The 23,174-nt window shown below is 68.9% G+C and overlaps 3 protein-coding genes across 15 annotated transcripts; 2 read left to right on the top strand and 1 right to left on the bottom strand.

Moving 5' to 3' along the window:
* Positions 1–5,823: 5,823 nt before the first annotated feature.
* On the top strand, positions 5,824–11,663 carry CGREF1 (cell growth regulator with EF-hand domain 1). 5 transcript variants are annotated; one of them, XM_090031237.1, is made up of 11 exons: positions 5,824–6,317; positions 6,600–7,403; positions 7,595–7,744; positions 8,276–8,373; positions 8,569–8,742; positions 9,577–9,647; positions 9,820–10,494; positions 10,563–10,634; positions 10,708–10,778; positions 10,859–10,983; positions 11,062–11,663. In XM_090031237.1, the coding sequence occupies exons 6-11, from the start codon at positions 9,613–9,615 to the stop codon at positions 11,422–11,424; spliced, it is 1,341 nt and encodes a 446-aa protein (XP_089887363.1). In that variant the 5' UTR covers positions 5,824–6,317; positions 6,600–7,403; positions 7,595–7,744; positions 8,276–8,373; positions 8,569–8,742; positions 9,577–9,612; the 3' UTR covers positions 11,425–11,663. The 5 variants fall into 5 exon arrangements, with proteins under 5 accessions (XP_089887363.1, XP_089887361.1, XP_089887359.1 ...); XM_090031236.1 differs by having other exon boundaries at positions 5,841–6,317; positions 11,059–11,663; XM_090031235.1 differs by having other exon boundaries at positions 6,651–7,403; positions 10,859–11,663.
* A 96-nt stretch (positions 11,664–11,759) lies between these two features.
* Positions 11,760–15,526, bottom strand: KHK (ketohexokinase). 3 transcript variants are annotated; one of them, XM_090031249.1, is made up of 9 exons: positions 15,329–15,526; positions 15,132–15,248; positions 14,844–14,891; positions 14,574–14,708; positions 13,121–13,193; positions 12,880–13,026; positions 12,652–12,740; positions 12,178–12,335; positions 11,760–11,954 (listed from the first exon to the last, which is right to left on the bottom strand). In XM_090031249.1, the coding sequence occupies exons 1-9, from the start codon at positions 15,418–15,420 to the stop codon at positions 11,869–11,871; spliced, it is 945 nt and encodes a 314-aa protein (XP_089887375.1). In that variant the 5' UTR covers positions 15,421–15,526; the 3' UTR covers positions 11,760–11,868. The 3 variants fall into 3 exon arrangements, with proteins under 3 accessions (XP_089887375.1, XP_089887376.1, XP_089887374.1); XM_090031250.1 differs by lacking the exon at positions 14,844–14,891 and having other exon boundaries at positions 15,329–15,509; XM_090031248.1 differs by lacking the exon at positions 14,574–14,708 and having other exon boundaries at positions 14,757–14,891; positions 15,329–15,496.
* A 349-nt stretch (positions 15,527–15,875) lies between these two features.
* On the top strand, positions 15,876–23,006 carry LOC149875797 (cGMP-dependent protein kinase 1-like). Of its 7 annotated transcripts, none has more exons than XM_090031231.1 (21): positions 15,876–16,030; positions 16,603–16,704; positions 17,379–17,532; positions 17,631–17,797; positions 18,388–18,501; positions 18,576–18,681; positions 18,788–18,851; positions 19,270–19,347; positions 19,490–19,578; positions 19,915–19,980; positions 20,246–20,293; positions 20,574–20,627; positions 20,783–20,888; positions 20,989–21,119; positions 21,192–21,281; positions 21,371–21,512; positions 21,729–21,892; positions 22,128–22,244; positions 22,355–22,417; positions 22,497–22,572; positions 22,726–23,006. In XM_090031231.1, exons 1-21 carry the CDS (start codon positions 15,955–15,957, stop codon positions 22,810–22,812), a joined length of 2,094 nt encoding a protein of 697 aa, XP_089887357.1. In that variant the 5' UTR covers positions 15,876–15,954; the 3' UTR covers positions 22,813–23,006. The 7 variants fall into 7 exon arrangements, 6 of the variants coding, with proteins under 6 accessions (XP_089887357.1, XP_089887356.1, XP_089887352.1 ...); XM_090031230.1 differs by lacking the exon at positions 15,876–16,030 and adding an exon at positions 16,332–16,483; XM_090031227.1 differs by lacking the exon at positions 15,876–16,030 and having other exon boundaries at positions 16,605–16,704; positions 16,831–17,532.
* Positions 23,007–23,174: the final 168 nt, after the last annotated feature.

The raw sequence follows: 23,174 nt of genomic DNA, 5'->3' as shown, positions 1-23,174 counted from the left end.
GGGGCTGGACTCGATGATCTCCCGAGGTCCCTTCCAGCCCTGATGTCTATGAAATCTAAGTCTATGAAGTCTATAACACGGAGGTTTCAACCGTTGTACACAACACAATTATGAGCGCCAGCAGTGATACTACCACCATGCTACCGATGCAGCGCGGATGGAGCAGGGAGTCTCAGCGGAGCAGCCGTGGGACGACAGCAGACACCGTAGCGCTGGTCTCGGGGCGCAGCGAGGACAGTCACTCGGACACCTGCAATTATTATGCAATGAAGGGCTTCGTCTGTCTGTCACGCTCGGGGAGCACTCTGTTTGGCCACTTAAACACCCAATCAGAGGGCTCCAAGAGCGCTGCAGCCGGAGGTGGTGGTGGCCCCACAATAACAGCGGGGGGGGGGCAGGGGGCAGCCCCACCCCCCAGACCTGCTCCCCGGAGGCGCTGAGCGCCCTGCGATGGCCGGGATGGAGTGGACAGAGCCAGGGCGGGGGGGGGGGGGGCAGTGCGGCTGGCCTCTCCCCACCCCCAGCCCCATTCCTTGGGGGCAGTGGAGAAACTCCAGGGATGGAAAGGGGTGGGGGGGTGCAGTTGTACTCATCCCCCTTTGATTTCAGCTCCATTCACATTTTAAAAACCACCTGCCAGGCCGTGGCAACAGCATTTCTATTTGGCAGCAGGGAGGGTGTCAATTAACATAACAGCTCCTTGCCATCAACCCAATTCCTTCTAAACTCTTCACTCCACAGGTGTGTGAACAGCCCCCTCTCCTTTTAAATGGTCCTTATGTTGCACCATTGCAGTGCACCTTTCCTCTGCAACTTTGCTTTCTACTAGCTCTTCCCACACGTCCTAGTCTATAGCCGTGCAGACTGTTTTTAACTTGAGCTAAATGTATCTACTCAGGCGTGGAAACAGTGACTGAGGTGACTGTGAACTCAGGTGTGGACGTAACACTGTCACGATCCTGAAGAAAGCTAGATTTTGGTTTCTGACACTGAGAGATGTACAGTTAATTCTACTGACAACAGGACAAACGAAACAACAACTTTGGATTATTTTTGCAGAGTTCCTTGTGTTTGTATAAGCAATAGGAAATCTAGCAAATTAATTCAAATTCCAATAAAGTTATATTTGTTTTTGCTTCAGTCTCAACATGAATATTCGCCTTAGTCCTCTAGCATATTAGTAATACTTCTAGCTGCCTTTTCCCTGAAGAAAAATGTGTGTTGTATTATGTGTCATGATGCATCACACTGTCTGCACCCTCTTCAAAGAAATCATAGAAGAAGGACCAGAAGGCACCTGGAAGGTCATCAGATCCGGTCCCCTGCCTGATTTAGTCTGAGCGCTGCTCTTATTGCACCTTCCAGATGCCTTGATTTTCCCAGGGCAGAGCCCCTTGCTGTGGGACGGCAAATAGCGGGGGGTGAAATGAGAAAAGCCTTGGCTGCAGCCGGCCAGGGGGAAGGGGTGGGATTTGGGTGCTGTCTGTTGTAGGTTCGGACCACAGTTTCCTATTTATTAGAGAAGGGAGAGGCGAGATGCCCTCGCGATGGCTCTCCCCAGGCAGACGGGCAGGGCACGCGCCGAACGAGGCCGTGCCTGGGCCAGGCCCGAGGGCCGCGGTGCTCGACCTTTTGGCCAGCTGAGCGGCTGGGGCCGTCTGCGGCCGTCCTGGGCTCTGGGGCCTGGCCCCAGCCCTGCCTGCCCCCCACATGCGGGGGTGTGTCCTGGGGCCGTGCACCCATCCTGCCCCCTGCCCCGGGGCTCAGACGCTGCTCCCCTGCTGCCAATCTCCGGGCTGAGGGAAGCAGGCACTTCAGCGAGTTGTAGCACAAGCATGCACGCGGGTTGCTCTCACACGTGTGTGCAATGTTGTTTCCTCCCCCAGCCCTGTGTGGAGGTCTCTGGGCCGGGCCCTCCAGCAGACTCGGGCAGGAGGCAGTTGAGGGCCCTCGGGGCAGGCGGACCCTCTGTCGCCCAGTCCGGCCCCAGGGGGTCTCCACCGGATCTGCCCTCGCCGGGGCTTGTGCAGGCACCAGATGATGCCGTTGCATGGGCTGGACTCAGCCACCGCAACGTGGCCCCATGTCATGAGCCTGGTGGGCCTGGCGTGGAGCTGGGATGGAGCGAACGGCACGTGCACCCCACGGGGACAGCCCTGACCCCACCACGGCCAGAGAGACTCTGCTCCGTGTGCAGCAGCTCTGAATAATACGAACCAGTGCTGCCACCCACCCGAGACACTGCACGGGACACGCAGGGCCAGAGGGGCAGGCTGCAGTGGGGGTGGGGAGCATGGGGCAGCTCCGGGACGTGACTCGTGGCACATTCGTGTCACAACCCGTGTGCCCGTGGGGCAGTGGGCGCGGTGTGGGCGGACGGCCTGGTCCATTAGTGGGTGGTCCCGGGCGGGGGTCAGCACACGGCCGGGCAGAGCCCACAAGGGCCAAATCCAGCCAGTTCCATGTGGTGGGTGATGCAGCGCAGGCACGAGCGGCAGCTCCGTCACGGGCCCACACGTGCACATGCCCTGTGCTGCCCCACATCGTGTGCACACCCTGCCCACATCCAGCGTCATGTGTGTGCACTGCCCCCCGTATGGAGCATCCCACGAACACGTGCCCCTGACTGGAGGCACCAGTCACCCACGATCACGTGCTCATGACCCCCCCTCACAGGGCAGCGGGGGCCGGCAGCTCCCGCACCAGCGTCCGTGGTGGGATGAGTGGTGTCCGCAGCGTGTCTCCGCGGTACAAACCCCGCGTTGGGCACGTCGCGCTGGGCCTCTGCCCCCCCCCATTCTCTCAGCAAAACCCAGGGGCGGCCCCTGTCCCCTGCTCCCCCCCAGCCTCTTCAACCCCCAAAACCCGCGGCGTCCAGCCCCCCACCCCCTGCCCGCAGGTGTTGGGGAAGCCCGGCATCCGGCCCCGCGGGAGCAGGCAGCGCCATGCGCGGGGTGGGCCCAAACCCGCCCGGGTGGCCCTTCTCCCCCCGGACCTTGAGCACGGCGGGTGTAGCATGGCACTGGGGGCACTGGGTGGTGCTCAGGGGGGTCCTGGCAGTAGTAGAGGATCCCAGAAGAGTACTGGGATGTGCTGAGGGACAGTAGGAGGCACTGGAGGGGCAGCACTGTGGGTAATGGGAGATCCTGGGAAGGTATTGGGAGATTTGGGGGAATACTGGGAGGTACTGGGGGATACTTGGACATACTGGGAGGTGGGACACTGGGGGTAAAGGAGTATCCTGGGGGGATACTGGGAGGCACTCGGGTGGGGAGGATGACATTGGGGGTAATAGGGGATCCTGGGCGGCTACTGGCAGACACTGGGGAATACCGGGAGTTACTGGAGGATCCTGGGAGGCGCAGTGCGGCAATGGGGAATCCTGGGAGCATCCTGGAAGGCAGCGAGGGATATTGGGGGACGCTGGGGGCATAGTGGGGGTAACAGGGGGTCCTGGGGCGTGAGTGGGAGGCGCGGGGGTAATGGGAAGTCCTAGACGTGTCCTGGGAGACACTGGGGGATGCGGGGAAGTGCTGAGGGTTTGGGGGACTCCTGGGAGGGTAGTGGGAGGCTCTGTAGGCAGCACTGGGGGTAATGGGAGACCCTGGGCGGGTGCTGGGGTGCGCTGGGAGGCCCCGGGGCGGGGGCCGTTGCCCCCGGGGCGGCCCCGCACGCGCCCCCGGCGGGGGGGGGGGGCGGCTGCGAAGTGAAGTGGCGTCCGACACCCGCGTGGAGCTGGCGCGGGCCCCGAGCCGCCACCGCCGCCTTCCCCGCATTTCCCCGGCACGAGCTGAGCTGGTCTCCCGCCCCAGGCGGCCCCCCCTGGGGCGGGGGCGGGTCTCGGGAGACCCACAGCCAGCCGCGCCCGCGGCCCAGCTCCGTCCGGGGACACGGGTGTCCCGTGGGAACCGCGCCCCGGCCGGCCCCCGACAGCGGGGAGCCGCGCTGCGCCCCGCAGAGACCCGAGTCGTCCCGGGCGGCCCCCCCGCCCCGCTGCTCTGACGCGACACCGGGGTGGCGGGGGGCGGGGCGGGGCGGCAGTCTGAGCACCCAGCCCGCGGCAGGGACAGCCCCTCTCCCGGGATCAAAGCACCGGTAGTCCCGCGGCGGGCTGAGCCGCCCAGACCCCGGCCGCGCAGGCGGGAGGCGGTTGTCGCCCCGCCCCCCGGGGCCCCCCGCTGGGTGGGCGTGGTCCCGCCCGGGTGCGCGCACCGCGCCGCGCCGGCAGAGCTCCGCTCTCGCACGGTTTGGCTGCCCCGCTGCGCAGCGCCCCCGTGCGGCCGGCGGATCGGCAGTGCGAACCCCCGGCGGAGACCGGCGGGCCCGGCGCGGCACGGACGCGCCTCCGCAGCCGCTGCGGTGCGGGGCCGCCTGCGGGCGGCGGGTCTTGCGGGCAGCCAGGGCGCTCGGAGGCGAGACCGGCTGGCGCGTGGGGCGCAGAGAGCGGCAGTCCAGCCGCCGCCGGTGCCGAGGGGGCCGCTCCTGGAGCTGGCTTTGTGCCACGTCTTCCCCGGTGCCCGGGAAGATGGGGTGCTGCACCCTCAGCACGCTTCCGGGTGACACCGAGCGGGGGGCCGTGGGGGTGCTGGAGGCAGGGCTGGGCCGGAAGAAATCCCACGAGGTTCAGCAAGGAGAAGTGCAAAGTCCTGCGCTTAACGCAGAGCAATCCCGCGCAGCGGGACAGGCCGGGGGTGACGAGCCGGGGGGGCCGGGGGACAAGAGCTGCCAAGAAGGCGACCGGCGTCCCGGGCTGCTGCGTGGCAGGGGCGCTGCCACGAGACGGAGGGCAGTGATTCCTCCCCCCTGTTCAGTACTGGGGAGGCCGCATCTGGAGGCCTGTGTCCAGCTGTGCCCCCCCCCCGCATTACCGACAGGACGCGACACATGGGAGCGTCTAGCGGAGAGTAATGCAAATAGCGGGGAGCTGGGGACAGGACTGGCGAGGAGAGGCGGAGGGAACCGGGCTGACTGGGTCTGGAGAAGAGACGACCGGGGGGGTTGGATAGCAGCCGTCACCTCCCTGCGGGGGTTGCGGAGCGGCCGGGGCCGGGGCCGGGGCCGGGGCCGGGCTGGTCTCCGCGGGGGCAGGCGGCGGGACAAGGAGCAACGAGCGGCTCGGGACGCCGGGGGAGGCAAGAGTGCCAGGCCCGGCCCCGCGCCAGCGCCCGCGGCCAGCCGCACCCGGGCACAGCGTGTCCTGGGGGGGCAGGGAAGAAACGGGCCCGGGCCCCCAAGCACCCCAATCCCAGACCCCGCCACGCTGCAGCGCGGGGGCCTGAGGGTGGACATGAGGAAGAACTTTCTCACGCGGGGGTGGAAGCGCTGGACCAGGCTCCCCGGAGCGGCGGTGCAATCACATACTGCCCCCCCCGCCCCCAACACCCTGGTGTCGGGGGACACGTACACACACACACACACACACGCTGTGTCCAGACCTTGCCCCCCGGCTCTGTAGGGGCTGGGCAGCAAGGGACGGATGTCTGCCCACCAGCCAGTCTCCTCGCCCCCGTCCCTCCCCCCCAGCCCCATAGGGAGCTCCCAGCCAGCCCCACGTAGCAGCGGCTGGGCCTGCCCCCCCCACCCACGTCGGGTCCTGCCGCCCGCCCAGAGCTGCACTGAGAGCAAGTTCAGGAGAGGCAGGGCCCATGGGGGCTCACATCTCCCCCCAGACTGGGTGCACTGGGGTCCGTGGGGGGCCAAAAGCAGAGGGGGGCAGACCTGAGACCCATTCTTGGAGGGTGCTGAGGGCCTGGATGCCTGGGACCTCTGAGGGAGGGGCTGGGGGTGACACCAGGGGGCTCGGGGCCCAGATGCCTGGGTCCTTGGGGGGTGAAAACAGCGCATCCTGCTTCTGGCTCTGGAGTCTAGGGTAGGGAGCCGTGTTTATACTGAAAAGCATCTTTCCCACTCCTTGAGTGGGTGTAATACTGGGGTGTCCAACCTTTCTGACTGTGGGGCCGGATCACAAACTTTTTATCACCCGTACTAGCTACCCCCTGGGCTCCGAGTGCCTCCCTGACTACTGCCCTGAGCACATGGAAGTTGGCTTTCCTGAAGTCAGGCGTTTGCGCTGTGCTAGTTCCCCTCCCCACCTTCCTCTGAAGAGCAAACTGGATCATTTCATGATCACTGTCCCCAGCCTCCCTTGTACTAGCACCTCCCCCACAGGTCGTCCCCAGAGGCTGACACCAGATCCAGCACGGCGTTTCCCTCGTGGGGACGAGCACCTCCTGCACGAGGTGCAGGTCCTGGATGCACGTCAGGAGCCTTCGTGAGTGGCCCAACCTGCCCGACTGCTCCTCCCCGTTGATGTCAGGGTAATTCATATCCCCCATGAGCACAACATCCCTTGCACGCGTGGCCTCCCCCAGCTGCCTGGAGAAATCCAGATCCAGCTCTTCCTCCTGACGTGGTGGCCTGTAGTAAACCCCTACCACCAGATCCCTCTCCCCCCGCCCTCCTTGGAGCTTGACCCACAGGGTCTCAGTTAAGCCTCCCTCTGGTCCCATTTGGCAGGTAGAACTGGTATACTGCTCCCTAACTTAGAGCGCAACCCCCCACCTTCTTTCCCCTTCCTATCTCTTCTAAACATCGTATAGCCCTCGATGTCGACTGCCCAGTCAAGTTTCATCCCACCATGTCTCCACCAGGCCAACCAGGTCGATTTTACTACCTGCAAGCAGGACAGCAAGCTCCTCCTGCTTGTTCCCCATGCTTCTTGCATTAGTGAAGAGACACCTTCATCCCTGCGAGGGAGCCCTGGGCACCCCCCCCCCACCTGAGAGACAACTGGTCCCTTGGTATATACGTGAGCTCTTACCTGGGCAGGTCCTACACCCCGTTGCGTTGTCTCTTGCTCCTGTGGATCCCCAACCCCTGACGAGCTTAGTTTAAAGCCCGCCGGAGAAGGTCAACTAGCCTGTAAGAAAACAGACTTACATTTGGGGGAGAGATGGAGACCGTCACGCCCCAGGACACTCTCTGCTCTGAAGTGCGGGTCCTGGTCCAGGAAGCCAAATCCGATGTGACGATACCAACTCCGGAGGCGCCGGTTCACCTCACAGATGCAGGCGCTCTGCCACTGATGGCCTCCACTGACTGGGAGGAGGGATGAAAAGACCACCCGGGCCCCCGACTCTCTAATCTTGGCCCCCAGAGCCCTGTAGTCCGGGCCGCATCACTGGTTCCCACGTGGAGGAGGACCATAGGATAGTAGTCAGAAGGCCAGATGGGGTCAGTGATCTTCCCTGTGACGTCCCCAATCTTGGCTCCTGGGAGACGGTGCACTTCTCTCACATCGGGGTCCGTGCGGCGGATGGGTCCCTCTGTTCCTCTGAGGAGGGAGTCCCCTATGACGATGACCTGCCGTCTCTTCCTCTGGGTCACTGGATGATGCTCAGGAGGTACAGATGCCGGCTTGCTGGATGAGAGCGTGGCTTCCTCCCTTCCTCCTTCCTCACGCCCAGTCTCCTCCAGCGCTGCCAGGGCCGCTTACCTGTTCCCCAGTTGTACTGGGTAACAGCTGATGCAGCTGTGCGCCGCCCGCGACACCGCCTGGCCCTGGAGGTGACCGTCCTCCATTCGCCTCCTGCAGATCCCGGGGGGTGACAGCCCGACCCGCAGAGAGAGCAAGTACCCGTCAATCTCGTCCTCCACGGCCCTGATCCCCCGCAGCCTGCTCACCTCCACCTGGAGCTCTCTCCCCTGCCCCTCCAGCGCCGCAATCCTGGCACAGGTGGGACAGGTGAGAGAAGCTCCCGCCTCCGCGTCCCCCCCAGCCCCAGGGACCAAGCCAGGCAGCCCCCACAGGCAGGTGGCCCCACCTGCGTGGAAGCCTCACCGGTCCTGGGGCCAGGAGGCAGCCGTGGGGCAGGAGCCCTGGCTGCACTCCACGTGACGGCTCCCATGCTGTCCGCCCACGCACCTACCTGGAGACGACTGCTGCCGCCGCCCCCGCCATTGGCTCTTCCGCTGCCTGCGGCCTCGTGCGCCTCCCTGCATGAACCCCGCAGCGTAGTAAAACACTAGAACAGGCTCCCTGGAGATGCGGAGTCCCCATCCTTGGAGGTGTTGAAGACCCACATAGACAAAGCCTTGGCTGGGATGATGTAGTTGGGGCTGGTCCTGCTTGAAGCAGGGGTCGGGCTAGATGCGACCCCCTCCCCCCCCGAGGTCCCTTCCACCCTCCTGGTCTGTGATTCTGTGAGTGTTTCCAGATCTCCAATTCAAACCAACTTTGCTGCAACTTCTGCCCTGTGCCCCCCTCTGCCTCCAGACTCCCAGAGCCTTCTCCGTTGCCAACACCGAGGACCTGGAGACTGCCATCGCCCACCTCCGGGCCCCACTCCTGGCCATGGGCTTCTCCATGAGCAGGTGAGGAGCAGGCGGGGCCGCAGGGAGAGCTGCCGGGGTGGGGCCGTTGCAGGCCCAGGCAGGGGTGCACAGGACGGCTGTGGCCTAGGTGGAGCGGGCAGTGGGGCCCTGCTCCCTGCAGGCAGGATGAGCCCTTGCTGGCCCTGGGCCCAGGGAAGGACAGACGGGCCATGTGACGCACACGGGTGCCCCCAGGACACTGCTTCTGCACCACCTGGCACGGACGGGCCACGCCACAGGGCTGCAGGCTGCCGTGGCCATGTCTCCACTCTGGGACTATGGGGAGTTCCTGAACTTGCTCAAGCAGTCCCTCACCATGGTGATCTTCCACCTGCCACTCATGCACTACATGCGCAGGCTGGTCAAGAGGTGGGTTGGGGGCAGAGGCACCCAGCGGGGCGGGGCAACAGGTGGCCTGTGGGTTGCTGAGGGGCCAGGGAAATGTCTGTGAGCTGCTGGGGTGGGGCTCTGACTGGGAGCACTGGGCTCTGGGCAGGATGGCATGGAGGCGCTGAGGTATGGGAAGCCCTGAAATCACAGGGTGCTGGGCTGGCCGTAGGGGATTGAGCATGTGTGGACTCCAGTGTTACCAAACCAGAAAATTGTTTTTTTGACTAATATTGCAAGGTTTTTTTTACTGACAACCAGACTTGTTTACTGACACACAGCTTTACTGCTGTACATTTCCCATAATGTCAGCATAACTGCTGCCTGGCCCTGCCCTGCTGTGGTACAAAGGACTGGGTTCAGATTTAGGGGTCCAGTCTCCACCATAGTAACAAAGTAAAGTTTGATTTCACCATAAACTTTTTACTGACCAAAACAATTCTTGTGTTGGGAACCCTGCTTGAATGCAGCGATGGGTTCACCTCCCTCCCCCCATAACCTAGGGCCTCCTACTCACCCTCATGTCTCGGTGCCCATGACTGCCCCTCAGTCTTATCCCATCTCTGCTCCTCCCCAGTCCTGGCACAGACCACCAGAGGAGCCTACCTGCGACCTGGCGGCACTGCAGGCAGCCTGGCGCAGCAGCAGCACGTGGCTGCTGGATGTTGCGCTCATGGGGGCTCTGCTGTGCTCTATCCATCAGAGCTTCAGCCCAGCAGAGGCTGCTTAGTATTTTTACTGAGGGCTCAAATTTTGTGTTGAAGAACTTCACTGCTGGCCATATTTAGCCTCTTTATTTCTTCATGGTCAACCAAGAAACGTACCAACATTTAGCGACCCTGGTGGACCCCCATGAAGCCAGGACTGGAGGACTTGGGAAGAGCTCTGTGAGACACTGGGTCTTGGGTGTGGTGGACCCCATGTCAGCCGGGGAAGGGGGTTGGGGTGCCTGGGGCATTGCACTGGGCCCTGCTCTGCTGGGGTTTGGGGCAGGGTGGGATGGGACAGGGGGACTAGACCAGGGGGAGGCAGAGCTGTGAGGTGAGGGCTGTCTTCCAGCCATGCCCATGGAGATGCTGCGGCAGGTGCCCCACGTGGACCTACTGATGAGGCCGTGCGGGGGGCACGTAGGCTTCCAGGAGGGCCGTTGCCATGCCGACACAACTTCCTGGTCCGCCTGTGCACCCAGTCTGCCGCGGCGGTGCTGGAGCCGGGTGCGGAGCTGCGTGGCCTGAGGGGTGACCCGGGCCGGGCGCCAGCGTGTGGTGGCCGGGGGGGCCGTGGGTGCGGGTGTCGGGGCCCTCGAGCCCCCCAGGGCTGCTCACGGATGAGGCGGCTCCCGGGTGCCCCGGGCTCACGCTGGCGAGCGGCGGGGCCGAGGCCGGAGGGAACCCAGGCGTGCCCCCCCGCCCCCCCGGCTGGACGGAAGAGCCCGGGTGTCCGCGCGCCGCCCCCGGCCCTGCAGCCCCCGGCGGAGGAGCCCCGCGGCCCGAGCACCGCCTCCCCCCGCGCCGGGCGGGGCCGCGTCGCAGCCACGTGGAGCCGGTGGCGGGCGGGGCCGGAGGCTGCGGCAGCCGCTGCGGACGCGGCGCCGGGAGGTCGCGGGCGCTGCCGGGACCCGGGCCAGGGCCACCCCCGCCGCGGCCCCGGCGGGATGAGGAGCCTGCTGCTGGCGTCGCTGCTGCTGCTGGCGGCGGGGCCCGCCCGCGCCGCGCCCAAGGACGGGGCCCGCAGGTACGGGGCGGGGGCGGCGGGGCCGCGGCGCCCGGGGCAGCTCCCGGTGACGCCGCCCCCCGCTGCAGGCCCGAGCCTGGTGCCGCGGAGGAGCCGGAGCCGGCGCCCAACCCGCTGCGCCCGGGGCAGGCGGAGCTGCGGTGAGTGCGGGCGCGCGGGGTCTGGCGCTGGGCCCGCTCGCCTCGGCGCGGCCTCACGCGGGGCGCGTTGCAGGCTGCTGCAGAGCTACGTGAGGAGCCTCCGGCCCGCGGGCCGCGACGCCGGCAGCATGACCCGGGAGCAAGGTAGGGCCCGCGCGCCGGGACCGGGCTGGGGGCGCCGGCGCCTGGCGGAGCCCCACGGCCCCTCGCCCCTCGCCCCGCAGCGCTGCTGTACCTCTTCGCGCTGCACGACGACGACAAGAGCGGGCGGCTGGACGGGCTGGAGTTCCTGCGGCTGCTGAGCGAGGCGCTGGCCTGGCGGCCCCAGGGGCGCCCGGCCCCCGACGCGGTAGGTGCCGGGGCAGAGCAGCGGCGCTGGGGCCCGAGGCCCTGCCCCGCTCCCGCCCGACCCTCTTGCTCCCAGCAGGTGATCGTGGTGGTGGACACGATCCTGGAGACGCAGGACCTGGATGGGGACGGGCTGCTGGACCCCTCGGAGCTGCTCCGGCTGCCTGGTGAGGGCCAGGGCCTCGCCCCCACCCCTGCCCAGCCCGCTGCCCCCGAGGGCGGGCAGGATGTGGGGCCACAGGCCCCGGAGGAGCCTCCTGAGACTGCTGGCACGGCCCCCGAGAGGGGCACGGAGGCCCCCGAGGCTGCGGGGGCCTGGCAGGAGCAGGCAGGGGCTGCAGCCCCCTTCCAGCAGGCGGAGGACGGCACGCAGGAGGCTCCGGGGGCACCCGAGGACGAGGCTGGACCGCCCCACGGGCAAGAGGACAATGATGAGATCTAGGCCCCGCTCTGGACTCGGCCAGGGCGGGTGGTCTGGGCCCAGGAGCATCCCTGTGGCCTGGAGCAGCCCCTGCCCTGCCCTGCCCCACCCTGCTGGAGACCGAGGGCAGCCCAGGTGCAGGCGCCCCCCCACCGGAGGGGGTGTAGGAGCTGCCCCCAGGTAGGGGCACCGGGCCACATGCAATCGCCCATGTACCCCGCGCTTGGACCAGACAATACACAGTTGTTGCGGCTGCCGGCCCCGTGCCTACCCTGCCCCTCTGTGATCTGGGGGGTGGGAGGAAGGGGGGTGGCGTGGGATGGGGGTCACCGGAGTCACTGACGCAGCGGCCGCAGGGAGCTTCAGCGCCTTTATTGAGCGGATGGCAGGGGGCTGCGGGGACAAGGCGGGGGGCCTGGGCAGGGCAATGCCGCCCCCCCGGCAGGCCCCGCGGTCCCGGTGCCATCATACGATGCCGTCGTAGCCAGGCACCCCGCACTTCCTGCCGGCCACCTTGCAGCCAAAGGTCAGCGCCTCCTGCAGGCCGCGCCCTGCCATGGAGCAGCCGTCGCCATGTGGTGCCGAGTGCCCCCACCCCTACGCTGGTGCAGCTGCCCCTGGTGTCACCCCTGCCCCACTGCACACACTTGGGTGTGACTCCTAACCCCATTGTGCCCCCTGGTGTCACCCCCACCCCACTGTGCCCCACAGTGTGGCCAAGAGCCCAGTGCCCCCGCCAGCCAGCCAGGAGAGCCGGGGCAGGTGAGGCCCTACCTGCAGACAGGGCAAAGATGACGGCAGCGTTGAAGGTGTCGCCGGCCCCCAGCGTGTCCACAATGCGGGCGGGGGGCACGGCGTCAGCATGGACCAGCTCCCCCGCCGGCCCCAGCGCGTCTGCGCCCTGCTCTGCCCAGGCACAGATGAGCGTGGTCCTGGGGGTGGCCCGGGGCCAAGGTGCCGTGAGCTCGGGGCAGGGAGACAGTCTTGGGGCCCAGGACCCTGCCCCACACCACAGGCAATGCGTAGTGGGGTACGGGGGGGCACATGCCCCCCCCGACAGCGAGCGCTGTGGCTGGTGAGGAGGCACGGCGAGCACTAGCCAAAATTGGCTCCGCTGGTGGCACGCCGGCGGCAGAAGTGCCGCATACAGAAGTGACAGTGGAGGCACCAGCTGCCCATGCCCCAGACCGGCCCCCGGGACCCAGCGTGGCCCTGGCCCTGCCGTGGAGCCCACGCGGCCACACCTACCCCGGCCTCACACGGCTGGACAGGCCCTGCACAGCCTCCGGCGCCGACTGGAAGCCAAAGGCCTTTGCGACGTCCTTGCTGACAAACACCTGCCGGGGGTGAGACAGGGCGTGAGGGGCAGCAGGGAAGGGCCATCCCACAGGGGCAGCAATCGCTTTCGTGCATGTTTACGTCATGCGCAACACAGCACTGGGCATTCGCATACAGCCCCCAAGCATCTGCACCTACCACGTCCCCGTAGCCCAGGAGCTGGTAGAGCTCCTCTCGCGGCTTCTCCACCTCCACGGACGTGGCAACGCACTGGTGCGGGGCACAGCCCCGGTTATGCTCCTCCACGCGCCGGATCATCTTCACCTGCTCGGCCGCATTTCTGCCCTGCTGGCCCGGAGGCAAAGGTCAAGACGCCCCCGTGCCCCAGGGCACCCCCACCTCCTGCCCAGGCCCCGGGGGGGGCAGCTGCTTTGCTCACCTCCCAGTGGATCCACTTGTACTGGGAGAGGTCGACCTGCTCGAAGTCCTGGGCTGTCACATCTGGCAGGTTTCTGCAGCGGGGCGGGGGCACGCCGTGGCATCAGGGCACAGCCCGTCATCCTAGGGGCACGCACCGACCCCCGCCACCATGTCAGGCGTGTGGTGGAGGGGCTGGGTCTGCGCCGGGTCCCTGCCTGGGCCGGGAGCTGTGCCCCAGGCTGGCATCGGGGTGCAGTGGTGCCACAGGGCAGCTCCGGCCAGCTGGGAAGGTCTCCCAGACCGAGCCCTCCGGTGCCCACGGGCTGCTCTGGTGCCCTCTGCCCCAGGGTCCCATCCGCATGCGCCCAGCTGGCAGGTGTGCAGGTGCAGGCCGGGCCTCATTGGGCTCGGTGCTGGACTCTGCCCAGGAGCGAGGTCTGCCCTGGCCAACTGAAACCGGGCATTACAATGATTAACCGGGCCTGGGACGCAGCACCACAGGAGATGCCAAGGGCCGGCGCTCATGGAGCAGCGGTGGGAGGCCAGGCAGGGGCCAGGCCGTGGGGCAAAGGGCACCGGGGCTGGATTTCCACAGCTCCCGAGTCTCTGCAAATCATTAACCCGGCTCCTGCCCCGGCCCTTTGCCTGTGGCCCAGATCCAGCCAGTGTCGGCAGTGCGTGCGCCTGTGCGTGCATACCCGTGTGCACAGGCTGGGCAGGAGCAAGGGCTCCTCATCGCTCCCCCCGGGGATGCAGCCATGGGGCTCCAGAGCAGAAGCCCCAGGGTTGCGGGGACCAGGGGGCAAGGCTGGGGGCGCGGTGACACAGGTCTGGAGCTGCCTGGGGAGCGCCTGCCTGGGTGCAGGGAGGGGCTGGCTGGGCAGCAGTGGCCTGGGGGGTCCAGGGGCGTCCTAGTACCTTCTTCCCCCCCCCCAACTCCCAGACCCCTATGTGGGGGGGAGCAGGTGCAGGGGGGCCCCCGATACACCCCCCTCCCCTGCGCTTGAGCTGCCCCAGCTGTGGCTGTGACCCTGTGGCGGGTGCTGCCATCGCAGGACACGACTGCGTGTGCAGAAGTGGCGGGGAATCTCTCGATCAGCCGTGCAGGAGGGGCCGTGCGGGCTGCACCGAGGAGAGACGCGTGGGGCCAGGCGGGCCCAAACCGACCCAGCCGGGCCTGGGGTCCACGGAGCCAGCCCCTGCCCCGCTCCCTGCCATGGGCCCATGCCAGGAATGGGTAGGTTGCAGGGGGCATGCACAGGGCCCATGCCTGGGGCGGTATCAACACCTCAAGCCTACCACGCGGGTCCCAGGCGGGCCGGGGGCAGGGATGTGAGCACAACCCAGGCGTCCTGGCTCCCGGGTGCAGGGGGCAGCGGCTGGCTTGTGGGAGCAGGGCTGGCAGCTCCGTGGTGCGGGCCCCGTGGGCTCCTCCTGTTGGCACTGCCCCGGCAGGGGGGACCGGGCCTTACGTGTCGTAGAGGGTGATGGTCCGTGAGCCGTTGGCGGCATTGACGATGCAGCAGGCACATGGCGTGTCCCCTGTGCTCTGCCATGCCACGTGCCCTGCGTCCACGCCCCGGCGCCGCAAGTCGCTCATGATGAAGCTTGGCGGGGCGGGGAGGGGGAGAGAGGCGGTCAGCAAGGCCACGCACCTGTTGCTGTGCAAGATGGTGCGCGTGCCCCGGCTGGCGCTGCTGATGACCACGGAGGTGGGGAAGGCGCAGCCGGCGTGGACCAACCTGTGCGGCACCTGCACCCCGCGGCGCCGCAGGTCCTCCAGCACGAAGCTGCCAGGGGGCGGGGGGCGCGGGGGCAGGAGAGAGGATTAGCGCTTGGCCCCCAGCCCTGCCCACGCAGCCAGGGGTACAGCCGCCCGCGGCGTGCCGCACACGCCACGGGGGGGCCCACGCACACGCGTCTGCACTCACAGGCACGTGCGCAGCCACCCGCAGGGGCACCGGCCCCCCCAAGCACGCGCGCCCGCCCGCCCGCCCGCGCAGCCGGGCTCGCGGCCCCCCCGCACTTACTCAGCCGCGGGCCCGGGCGCGAGCGAGCCCATGAAGGCGGCGGGGGCGCCGAGCAGCGCCAGCACCGTGCACGAGTTGGACGCGTTTCCGCCGCGCTGCCACCGCTGCGACACGCACCTGCCACGGCACGGCCCGGCCCGCGTCAGCGCCCGCATCAGCGCCCGCCGGCCCCGCCGGCCCCGCCGGCCCCGCGCTACCTCGTGTCCGTGTCCTCGGCCGGGTACGCGTCCACCACGCTGATGATGTCGAGGCAGACCAGCCCCACGCACAGGACGCGCCGCTCCCCCATGGCCCGCGAGGCGCGCCACGCCCGGGACCCGGCGCCCCGCAGGCGTGGCCCCGCCCACTGCCGCCGCCCTGGCCCCGCCCCTCCAGTCTCAGACCCGGTGGGCGGGGAGAGGCTGGGCGCAAGCCCCGCCCCGCAGCAGGGGCAGCCCCGCCCCGGGGCCCGAGGGGGCGGGGCCTGGCCGCGGGCATCCCGGCACGTGCCAGCGCGGATCGGGTCCTCGAGGCGCGGGCGCGGCCCAGTCCCGGCCGGGGCCGCGGGCGGGGGGGGCCGGGCTCCGAGGAGGAGGGGGGAGGCCGAGCAGGGGCCCCAAGGCCCCGGGGGTCGCCCCCAGCCCCCCCGCCAGCCTGGGCACTGGTGGGGGCTGGCAGCCAGGGCCCGGCCGTGCCTCAGTTTCCCTGGTGCGGGCAGCGCCAGGAGGCCCCCCCATGCGCTGACGCGTGAGTCAGCCTGGCTCTGCCCACGGCCGCGCGTGGGAGGCAGCGCCAGCCTGGCAGATGCAGCCGGGGGGCGGGCGCGGGGCCACGCCCCTGGTTGATGTGTCACGGGTGGGGGGGCGGTGCCGGTGTGGACACGGCCGTGACTGAGCGCCACGCCGCACTGCCCGGCGCAGGTAGGGGGGCCAGGTGCGGCCTGTGCAGCTGGCGGGGGGGCTGCGAGCGCAGGGGGAGCGGTGCCGCCTGGGGCTGGGGGCTGATGGGAGGGGCTGGGGGGTCCAGGGCCTGTTGGGGGTCTGGGGGCTGCGGGGAGGGGCTGGGGGCTGTGGGGAGGCTGCGGCACGGGGGCTGCTGGCAGTGCCTGGCGTGTGTCCCCATCCCGGTCCCCACCTCCATGCATGCACGGGGAGTGGGGGAGGCGCCGAGTGGGGGGGGGCGCGGGGGCTGGGGCCGCCCTCCCTGTCTGCCGGCTCCTCCCGCTCCCCTGACCTTTGCCCCGGGAGGGAGGCAGGAGTGGCTGGGGCTGCGGGGAGCGGAGCTCCCGCCATTGCACGGCCTCCCGGGCCCAGCCCGGCAGTGCTGGGCACGGCCTGCCCCCCCGGCCCGTTCTGCCCCGCTCCGTGCCGAGGGTTAGACAGGCCGGCCCGGCTGAGCCTCTGCGGCGCCGTGCCGCGCGGCATCGCGGGCAGCGCCCCCCTGGCGTGCACGGCCCCGCCGAGGCTGATGTCCGTCCACCTGTCCCTTGCAGCGCCGGGGCAGGGGATGGACCACCAGCTGCGCGAGCTGCGGCTGCAGGAGGAGCGGGCATTTCTGCAGAGCGTGGCGCGGACGCGGGGCTCGCCGGAGCAGGGTAAGGGGCCCGCACGGGGCTTTCCAGCCAGGTCATGGTGGGGTCCCCCCGGCCCCAGCACAGGCGACGGGCGTGGGCGGCAGCTTGGCGGCTGTGGTGCTCAGCGATCACACTGACACATGGCAGGTTCAGTGCCAGGGCTGTTGTGGGCTCTGTCCAGAGCTGCTGAAAGGTGCAGTTCCCTGCGCAGGACGTGGGACGTGTCCTAAGCATGTCATCGGGGTCGGCGCTCGTGGGAGTGGTCCGGCGGGCGGAGGGCCGGGCCTCAGCACTACCGGACCCTGACGAGAAACCAGGCCGCAGCCCGAATGTGGGGCCCAGCCCAGGGCAGGCCTCGCTGCACTGCCTGCCCATGCTCGCGGCCCCGCAGCTTGACGGGCCTGGGGCGGCTCTCGCCGGGCACTGCCGTGGCTCGTGGCACTCAGCTCCACCTGGGTGCTTCCTCGCCCCCGCGCAGCCTGCCCTGCCTGGGTTTGGCCCCAGGTCCGGGCTGCAGCCTGGCCTCTCCCCACCCTCTCGTGGGTGCCACCAGGAAGCACCCGCTGCCCAGGCTCTGGTGCTGCGCACTGCCCTCAGGGCCGGGGCTCCTGGGCTCAGCACCACGAGCCGCAGCCCCTGCCAGGGCCTCTGGAAGGTGCAGTTCCCCACAGCGCCCGTCTCTGCCCTCGGGCCAGGAGAGGAGCTGGAGGGCGACAGTGATGGCGAGGGCGAGCAGAGGAGGAGCGAGGACGAGGGCGGAAGGAGGAAGAGCCGAGCGCGGCCCATTGTGCCTGAGCCCCTCTCCAGCGACGGGGACCTGCCGCCGCCCCAGGTGCCCAAGTCGCCCAGGTAAGTGCAGCTGGACCCCAGGGGTCCTGGGGGCCCCAGCCTTGGCAGAGGGGGGTCGCCTGCGGGGCTTGGTGGTGACTCAGGGCCCTGCCCCCCAGGGACACGAGCCTCCTGGCCGGCGCCGTGGAGCGGAACGACTTCCTGCGGCGCCTGGGCGAGGGCCAGACGGACGCCATGGTGCAGAGCTTCACGCCCGCCCAGCACGACCCCGGTGACACCGTGCTGGCCGAGGGCGCTGAGGGCCACGCCATGTACATCGTCGCAGGTGAGCTGCGGCTGGCACGCACGGGCTTTGCAATGTGCGTGCCTGATGGCTGTGTGCAGGTGTGTGCGCCTGTGTCTGGCTGCACGTGTGTGTGCATGCATACTTGCGGGCATGTGGCTGGATGCAGGCATGCCTTTCTGTACCCACGTGTGCATAGGTATGTGCGGATACGTGTGTGTCTGGCTGCACACTCGTGTATGGGTGCTTGCAGGCCTGTGTGCCTGTCTGCAGGTGTGTCTGGCTGTGCCCACATGCATGTGGGTACGTGCATGCTTGTGTACAAGTGTGTCCAGTTGCATATGCAGGCATGTGTGTTTGGGTGCACATGCATGGGTATGTGCAGGCATGTGTACCTGTGCAGGCCTCTAGCTGCACATGCGTGTGCTCGAGAATGTGCAGGTGTGTGCTTGTTGGCAGCCATGTCCAGGTGCGCTTGTGCTTGGCATGCAGTCAGGTGTGCGTGTTGGCATGTGTGGGTGTGTGAGCAGGCACGCCCATAAGCACATTTGAGCGCATGTCATTGACAGCTGGCGCGGGGAGGGGGTACGTGCACGCGTCCGTCCATCTGCCCGCCTGTGCTCTGGTTGCAGAGGGGGAGCTGAGTGTGACGCAGCGCGGGCGCCACCTCCGCACGCTGCGCCCGGGGGACGTGTTCGGGGAGCTGGCGCTGCTCTACAACTGCCGGCGCACCGCCACCGTCACAGGTAGGGCCCAGCTGGGCCGGGCTGGCGGGGCAGGCAGTGTCCAGCCCCTGCCCCGCTGACCCGTCTCTCTGCAGCTCTGACACCCGTGCGGCTCTGGGCCCTTGACAGGCAGACGTACCGCGCCATCGTCACCGGCAGTGCCAAGTGCCGCCGGGCCCAGATCCTGGGCTCCCTCCGAGAGTAAGCGGGGACCGGACGTGGGGGCAGGGGGGATCTGCTGTGGGCTGGGCCCTCGGGGCCGGGGAGGGGCCGGACACATCCACCCCCAGCCCCTGTCACTCCCCAGGGCGCAGTGGCTGCAGGGCCTGTCGGATGCTCAGCTCTCCAAGCTGCTCGACGCCATGGAGGAGGTGAGTGTGCGGCTGGGGCTGGGGCAGGGGTGGCCAGTTATTTTGGGCAGGGGGCCGCTTACTGCGTTTTGGCAAGCCATCGAGGGCCGCGTGACAGGCAGCCAGGGGCAGATAAGTATTAATTTCCTAGATTTTCCAGGGGCTCGCGGGCTGGATCGAATGACTTCGCGGGCCGCGTTTTGCCCACCTGTGGGCTGGGGGCAGCCGGCTTGGGGTGGGGGCTGCTGCCCCTTCTCAGCCTGCCCAGTGCCTGCGTGTCCTGTCCCTCGGCTGCACGGGGCTCCCCGGCGAGGCCCCGTGAGGGCACGTGGGGCCGTGGGGGCTCCCAGCTGTGGGCTGGACGTGGAGGCCAGGGCAGGCGGCTGTGGGGTCCCGGGGCCACCGTCTCCTGCCCCACGGCCACCCCCGCCTCTTGCAGTGCACGTTTGCGCACAACGAGGTCATCATCCGCGAAGGCGACGAGGGGAAGGACTTCTACATCATCCTCCGCGGGGAGGTGAGTCCAGCCTTGCCCGGCACCGGACCCCCGAGTCCTTTCCAGCCGGGCACCTCCCTGGCCCCTGAGGTCAGGGCGGCTTCGGCTTGGCCCTCGCCCTGGCCCCGGGTGCCCTGCGTGATGCCCAGCCCCCCCATGGCAGGTCCGGGTGAGCCGCAGCGCAGGCGGGCGGGAGGAGCCGATCCGGGTGCTGAGGGCTGGCGAGCACTTCGGGGAGCTCTCGCTGCTGCGGTATGTCCCCCTCCCCAGCCCGGGGCCACACCAGGCCCCTCCAGCTCCGGGCTCAGGCCAAGTGCACGCAGAAGACCCCACCAGCCCAGACCTGTGTGCTTGCACATGCACTCGTGCATATACTTGCACGCTCACAGTCCCCGTGCCCACTTGGTTCCCCCACTCCCTGGTTGCAGCCTCCCAGTTTGCAGAGGCCTCCATGCACAGGCTGGCATATGCACAGGCAGGGGTGCATGCATGGTCTGACACGTGGGCTGGCCTGCCCGCAAGCAGGTGACATGCAGGCCCTTGCCCCACCCTGTGCCCCCCAGCCTGCTCACAGCCCCTTCCCTGCAGGAACATCCGCCGGACGGCCACGTGCCGGGCGCAGGGCGAGGTCACCTGCATCACCGTGGCCAAGGAGTAAGTCGTGGCCGGGGTTGGGGTGCGGGGGCCCTCGGCCTGGAGCCCCCGACACCCAGCAGAGAGCCTGGGGGCTGTGTGTCCTGGACATGGGTGCAGTCCCCGCACTGGAGAAGGGCAGGAGCCAGGACTCCTGGGGTCTCTCCCCCACTTCAGCACAACCTGCGCGACCCTGGAGGAGACCCCAGCCCACCCTGCGCGGGGGCCTGGGCTGGTGGGGCCCCTCTGGCGCTGGCCCGTAACGCTCTCCCCTTCCTCCCACCAGGGACTTCCAGGAGATTGGCCCCCTCTGCCCCCCGCCGTGCACGGAGCTGTGAGTACCGCTTGCTCCCCCCACCGCCCCTGCCCTGCGCCCATGCATGGGAGGGGGTGTAGTGGGGGGAGCGGGCAGCTCCTAGCCCTGGCACCAGAGGAATTGGGCCCCAGACATGCCAGTCCCCCCCCAGGTGCCACCCCAGGGGTCCCCAGCTCGGGCTGAGCTCCCAGCCACGACGCTGCAGCAATGGACAGTGCCCCCCCCCACGTGCAGGGTGGTCAGGGGACTGTAGTGGGGGGGGCAGGTGTGGAGGTATCTGATCGCCTTCGCCCTGCAGGGACATGGCTGCACAGGAGGCCTCTGCACCCCCCGAACCCATCGAGCCCCCCAGGTCAGTACCGGGGCACGTGGGGGGCACGTAGCCGGGTCAGGTCCTGGGGCTCAGCCTGGGGCCTGGCCAGCTGCTCCCCCAAGCAGGCTGGGGCTGGGCTGGGGTGGCAGGGTGGGGGGCGTTGGGGGTCAGGGCTCAGCTGCCTGTCCCCGCAGCACCCCGGTGCGGCTGCAGGACCTGGCCCCCGTGCACTACGAGGACGGGGAGCAGCAGGGCCTCGCCGTCATCCTGGGCACCGGCGGCTTCGGCAGGGTGGAGCTGGTGAGGACCCCGGCCCTGCCCTGCCCCTCGGGCAGCCCCGGCCTGGCTCTCGCGGGCTGCGGGGAGGCAGCCCCTCACCTGCCCCCGTCGCCTGCGCCAGGTGCGCCGCGGGGCCCAGCTCTTCGCGCTGAAGCGGATCCGCAAGGACCACGTGGTGCGGACGCGGCAGCAGGAGCACGTGCGCACCGAGCGCCGGGTGCTGGCGCGGAGCCACTGCCCCTTCGTCGTGGGGTGAGCGGGGCCAGGACAGGGGCGCTGGGGGGCCCAGGCGAGCGGCCCCGGCTGAGCCCCGCCGCCCCCCAGGTTGGTGGGCACATTTCGGGACAGCCGCTACGTCTACCTGCTGCTCGAGTTCTGCGCTGGCGGCGAGCTGTGGACCAAGCTGCGCGAGGTGTACGGAGCGGGGCCGGGGGCGCGGGGCCGGGGGGGCGTGGGGCGCTGGCGGGGCCGGCCCCGGGGCGCTGGCTGATGTGTGCCTGCAGGCGCTGCTTCGAGGAGGAGGTGGCCGTCTTCTGCTCGGCCTGCGTGGTAGAGGCGCTCGACTACCTGCACGGCCTCGGCATCGTCTACCGCGACCTCAAGCCCGAGAACCTGATGCTGGACGGGCAGGGCTACGTCAAGCTGGTACTGCTGCGCGGGGTCTGCCGGGGGGCGTGGGAAGACGTGGCCCGGCTCCGGCACCGTGGCTGGGGCGTGACCGGCTGCCCCGGGACCCGGCCTGTGGGGCTCCCTGCCTTCATGGGCTGGGCAGGGGGCCCTGGGCCCCGGGGGGTGGGGGTTGAGACCCGGCCCCGCGGAGCCGTGTGCCCCGTCCCACCTGGCTCACGGCGTGGCCCGCAGGTCGACTTCGGCTTTGCCAAGGAGCTGGCGCGGGGCGAGAAGACGTACTCGTTCTGCGGGACCCCCGAGTACCTGGCGCCCGAGATCCTGCGCCACGAGGGCCACGACTTCGCCGTCGACTTCTGGATGCTGGGTGTGCTCGTCTTCGAGATGCTCGTGGGGCGGTGAGTGCTGGCCGCCCCTGCCCAGATGCTCCTCACGAGCTATGGCCACCTGCCCCCAGCCCCCCCCCACATGAACCACAGCTGCCCGTCCACAGCCTCGGACAGCCACAGGCCCGCACCGTGGGCCGTGCAGGGAGAGTCCAGGGCTGCGCTGCCCCCGGGCTCCCTGCTGGTGCCCCCAGCTGTGGCCGGCCAGGCGCCTGTGCGGGGGTGCGTGACCCTGCCCCCCCCGCAGCCCCCCGTTCCACAGCGCTGAGCCCCAGAAGATCTACAGCAAGATCCTGGATGGCGTCTTCTCCTTCCCGGCCTACCTGAGCGAGGCCGCCTGCTCCCTCGTCGCCAAGCTCTGCAGGTGCCAGGGTGGGGTGCCGCGCCGGGGAGGGGGACATGCCCAGCCCTCGCCGGGCAGGGCGCCCGTGGTGCCGCTCGCATGGTGCAGTGCTGATCCTGTGGCCCTCGCAGGCGCCGGCCAGGGCAGCGGCTGGGGAACACGGGCGCCGGCATCCGTGGCATCCGGAAGCACAGGTAGAGCTGCTGGGACGGGTGCCCGGTGCCATGGGAGCCCCCAGCCCGCCCTGCACTGCCCACCGCCCCCTGCCCGCAGGTGGTTCGGGACGGTGAAGTGGAAGCGCCTCGCGCTGCGCCAGCTGGACGCCCCCACCCTGGCGCTGATGAAGCAGGTGAGGGGCCCCGCGGGGCGCCAGGGCTGTGGGACCACCGCAGCCACATCCTCTGGGCCGCGGGGCCACATCCCCCGCTATGCAGCCAAGGGCGATGCAGGCCGTGGCCCCGATCCTGCTGTAACTGGCACTCAGGCTGGTGCCTCCCCCCAGGGCCCCCCCTACGCCAATTTCAAGCGGTTCTCGGTGGACTGGACGCCGGCTGAGGAGGAGTTCTCGGGCTGGGACGAGGATTTCTGAGCAGGGGGACGGACGGACAGATGGAAAGACGGGCAACCCACCACCCTGGCAGGGCCAGGACCAGGGGCGGCCCCCTCCCCTCTGCCCCCTGCTGGGGAGGAGATGGGGGCTGGGAGACCCCCAGGGCGGGGGGGGCGACGGGGGACAGGGGCCCGGTGCTCTGTGTGCAGGCAATAAAGCTGCTGTAACCTGGTGCTGCTGGCGCCGGCTCTCTGCACGGCAGGGCGATGGGTGGCGGTGGGGGCAGGTGCCCCGGTCCCAGAGCCAGACCACGTCCTGGCGTCCCCATCACAGCTCTGCCAGCCCACCTCACTTTAGGCTGAGGGTGGGGGAGATGTGCGCCCCCAGGGCTCACCAGACCC

This window comes from Crocodylus siamensis, chromosome 1 (genome assembly GCF_052110815.1).
Source record: "Crocodylus siamensis isolate JL-2025a chromosome 1, ASM5211081v1, whole genome shotgun sequence".
Classification (NCBI taxonomy): Eukaryota; Metazoa; Chordata; order Crocodylia; family Crocodylidae; genus Crocodylus; species Crocodylus siamensis.
Note: the sequence above shows the minus strand (reverse complement) of the source record. Positions and strands in the feature narration are given on the sequence as shown.

Coding starts and splice junctions, on each gene's coding strand:
- LOC149875797 (XM_090031227.1), top strand. CDS start 16,916: ATGTCATCGGGGTCGGCGCTCGTGGGAGTGGTCCGGCGGGCGGAGGGC. Junction 20,628..20,782: donor GAACCCATCGAGCCCCCCAG/GTCAGTACCGGG, acceptor CTGTCCCCGCAG/CACCCCGGTGCGGCTGCAGG. Junction 21,282..21,370: donor TGGACCAAGCTGCGCGAGGT/GTACGGAGCGGG, acceptor GTGTGCCTGCAG/GCGCTGCTTCGAGGAGGAGG.
- CGREF1 (XM_090031235.1), top strand. CDS start 9,613: ATGAAGCCAGGACTGGAGGACTTGGGAAGAGCTCT. Junction 10,495..10,562: donor CCCAAGGACGGGGCCCGCAG/GTACGGGGCGGG, acceptor CCCCCGCTGCAG/GCCCGAGCCTGGTGCCGCGG. Junction 10,635..10,707: donor CCGGGGCAGGCGGAGCTGCG/GTGAGTGCGGGC, acceptor GGCGCGTTGCAG/GCTGCTGCAGAGCTACGTGA.
- KHK (XM_090031249.1), bottom strand. CDS start 15,420: ATGGGGGAGCGGCGCGTCCTGTGCGTGGGGCTGGTCTGCCTCGACATC. Junction 14,892..15,131: donor GCGCCCGGGCCCGCGGCTGA/GTAAGTGCGGGG, acceptor GCCCCCTGGCAG/CTTCGTGCTGGAGGACCTGC. Junction 14,709..14,843: donor GGGGTGCAGGTGCCGCACAG/GTTGGTCCACGC, acceptor CGCCCCGCCAAG/CTTCATCATGAGCGACTTGC.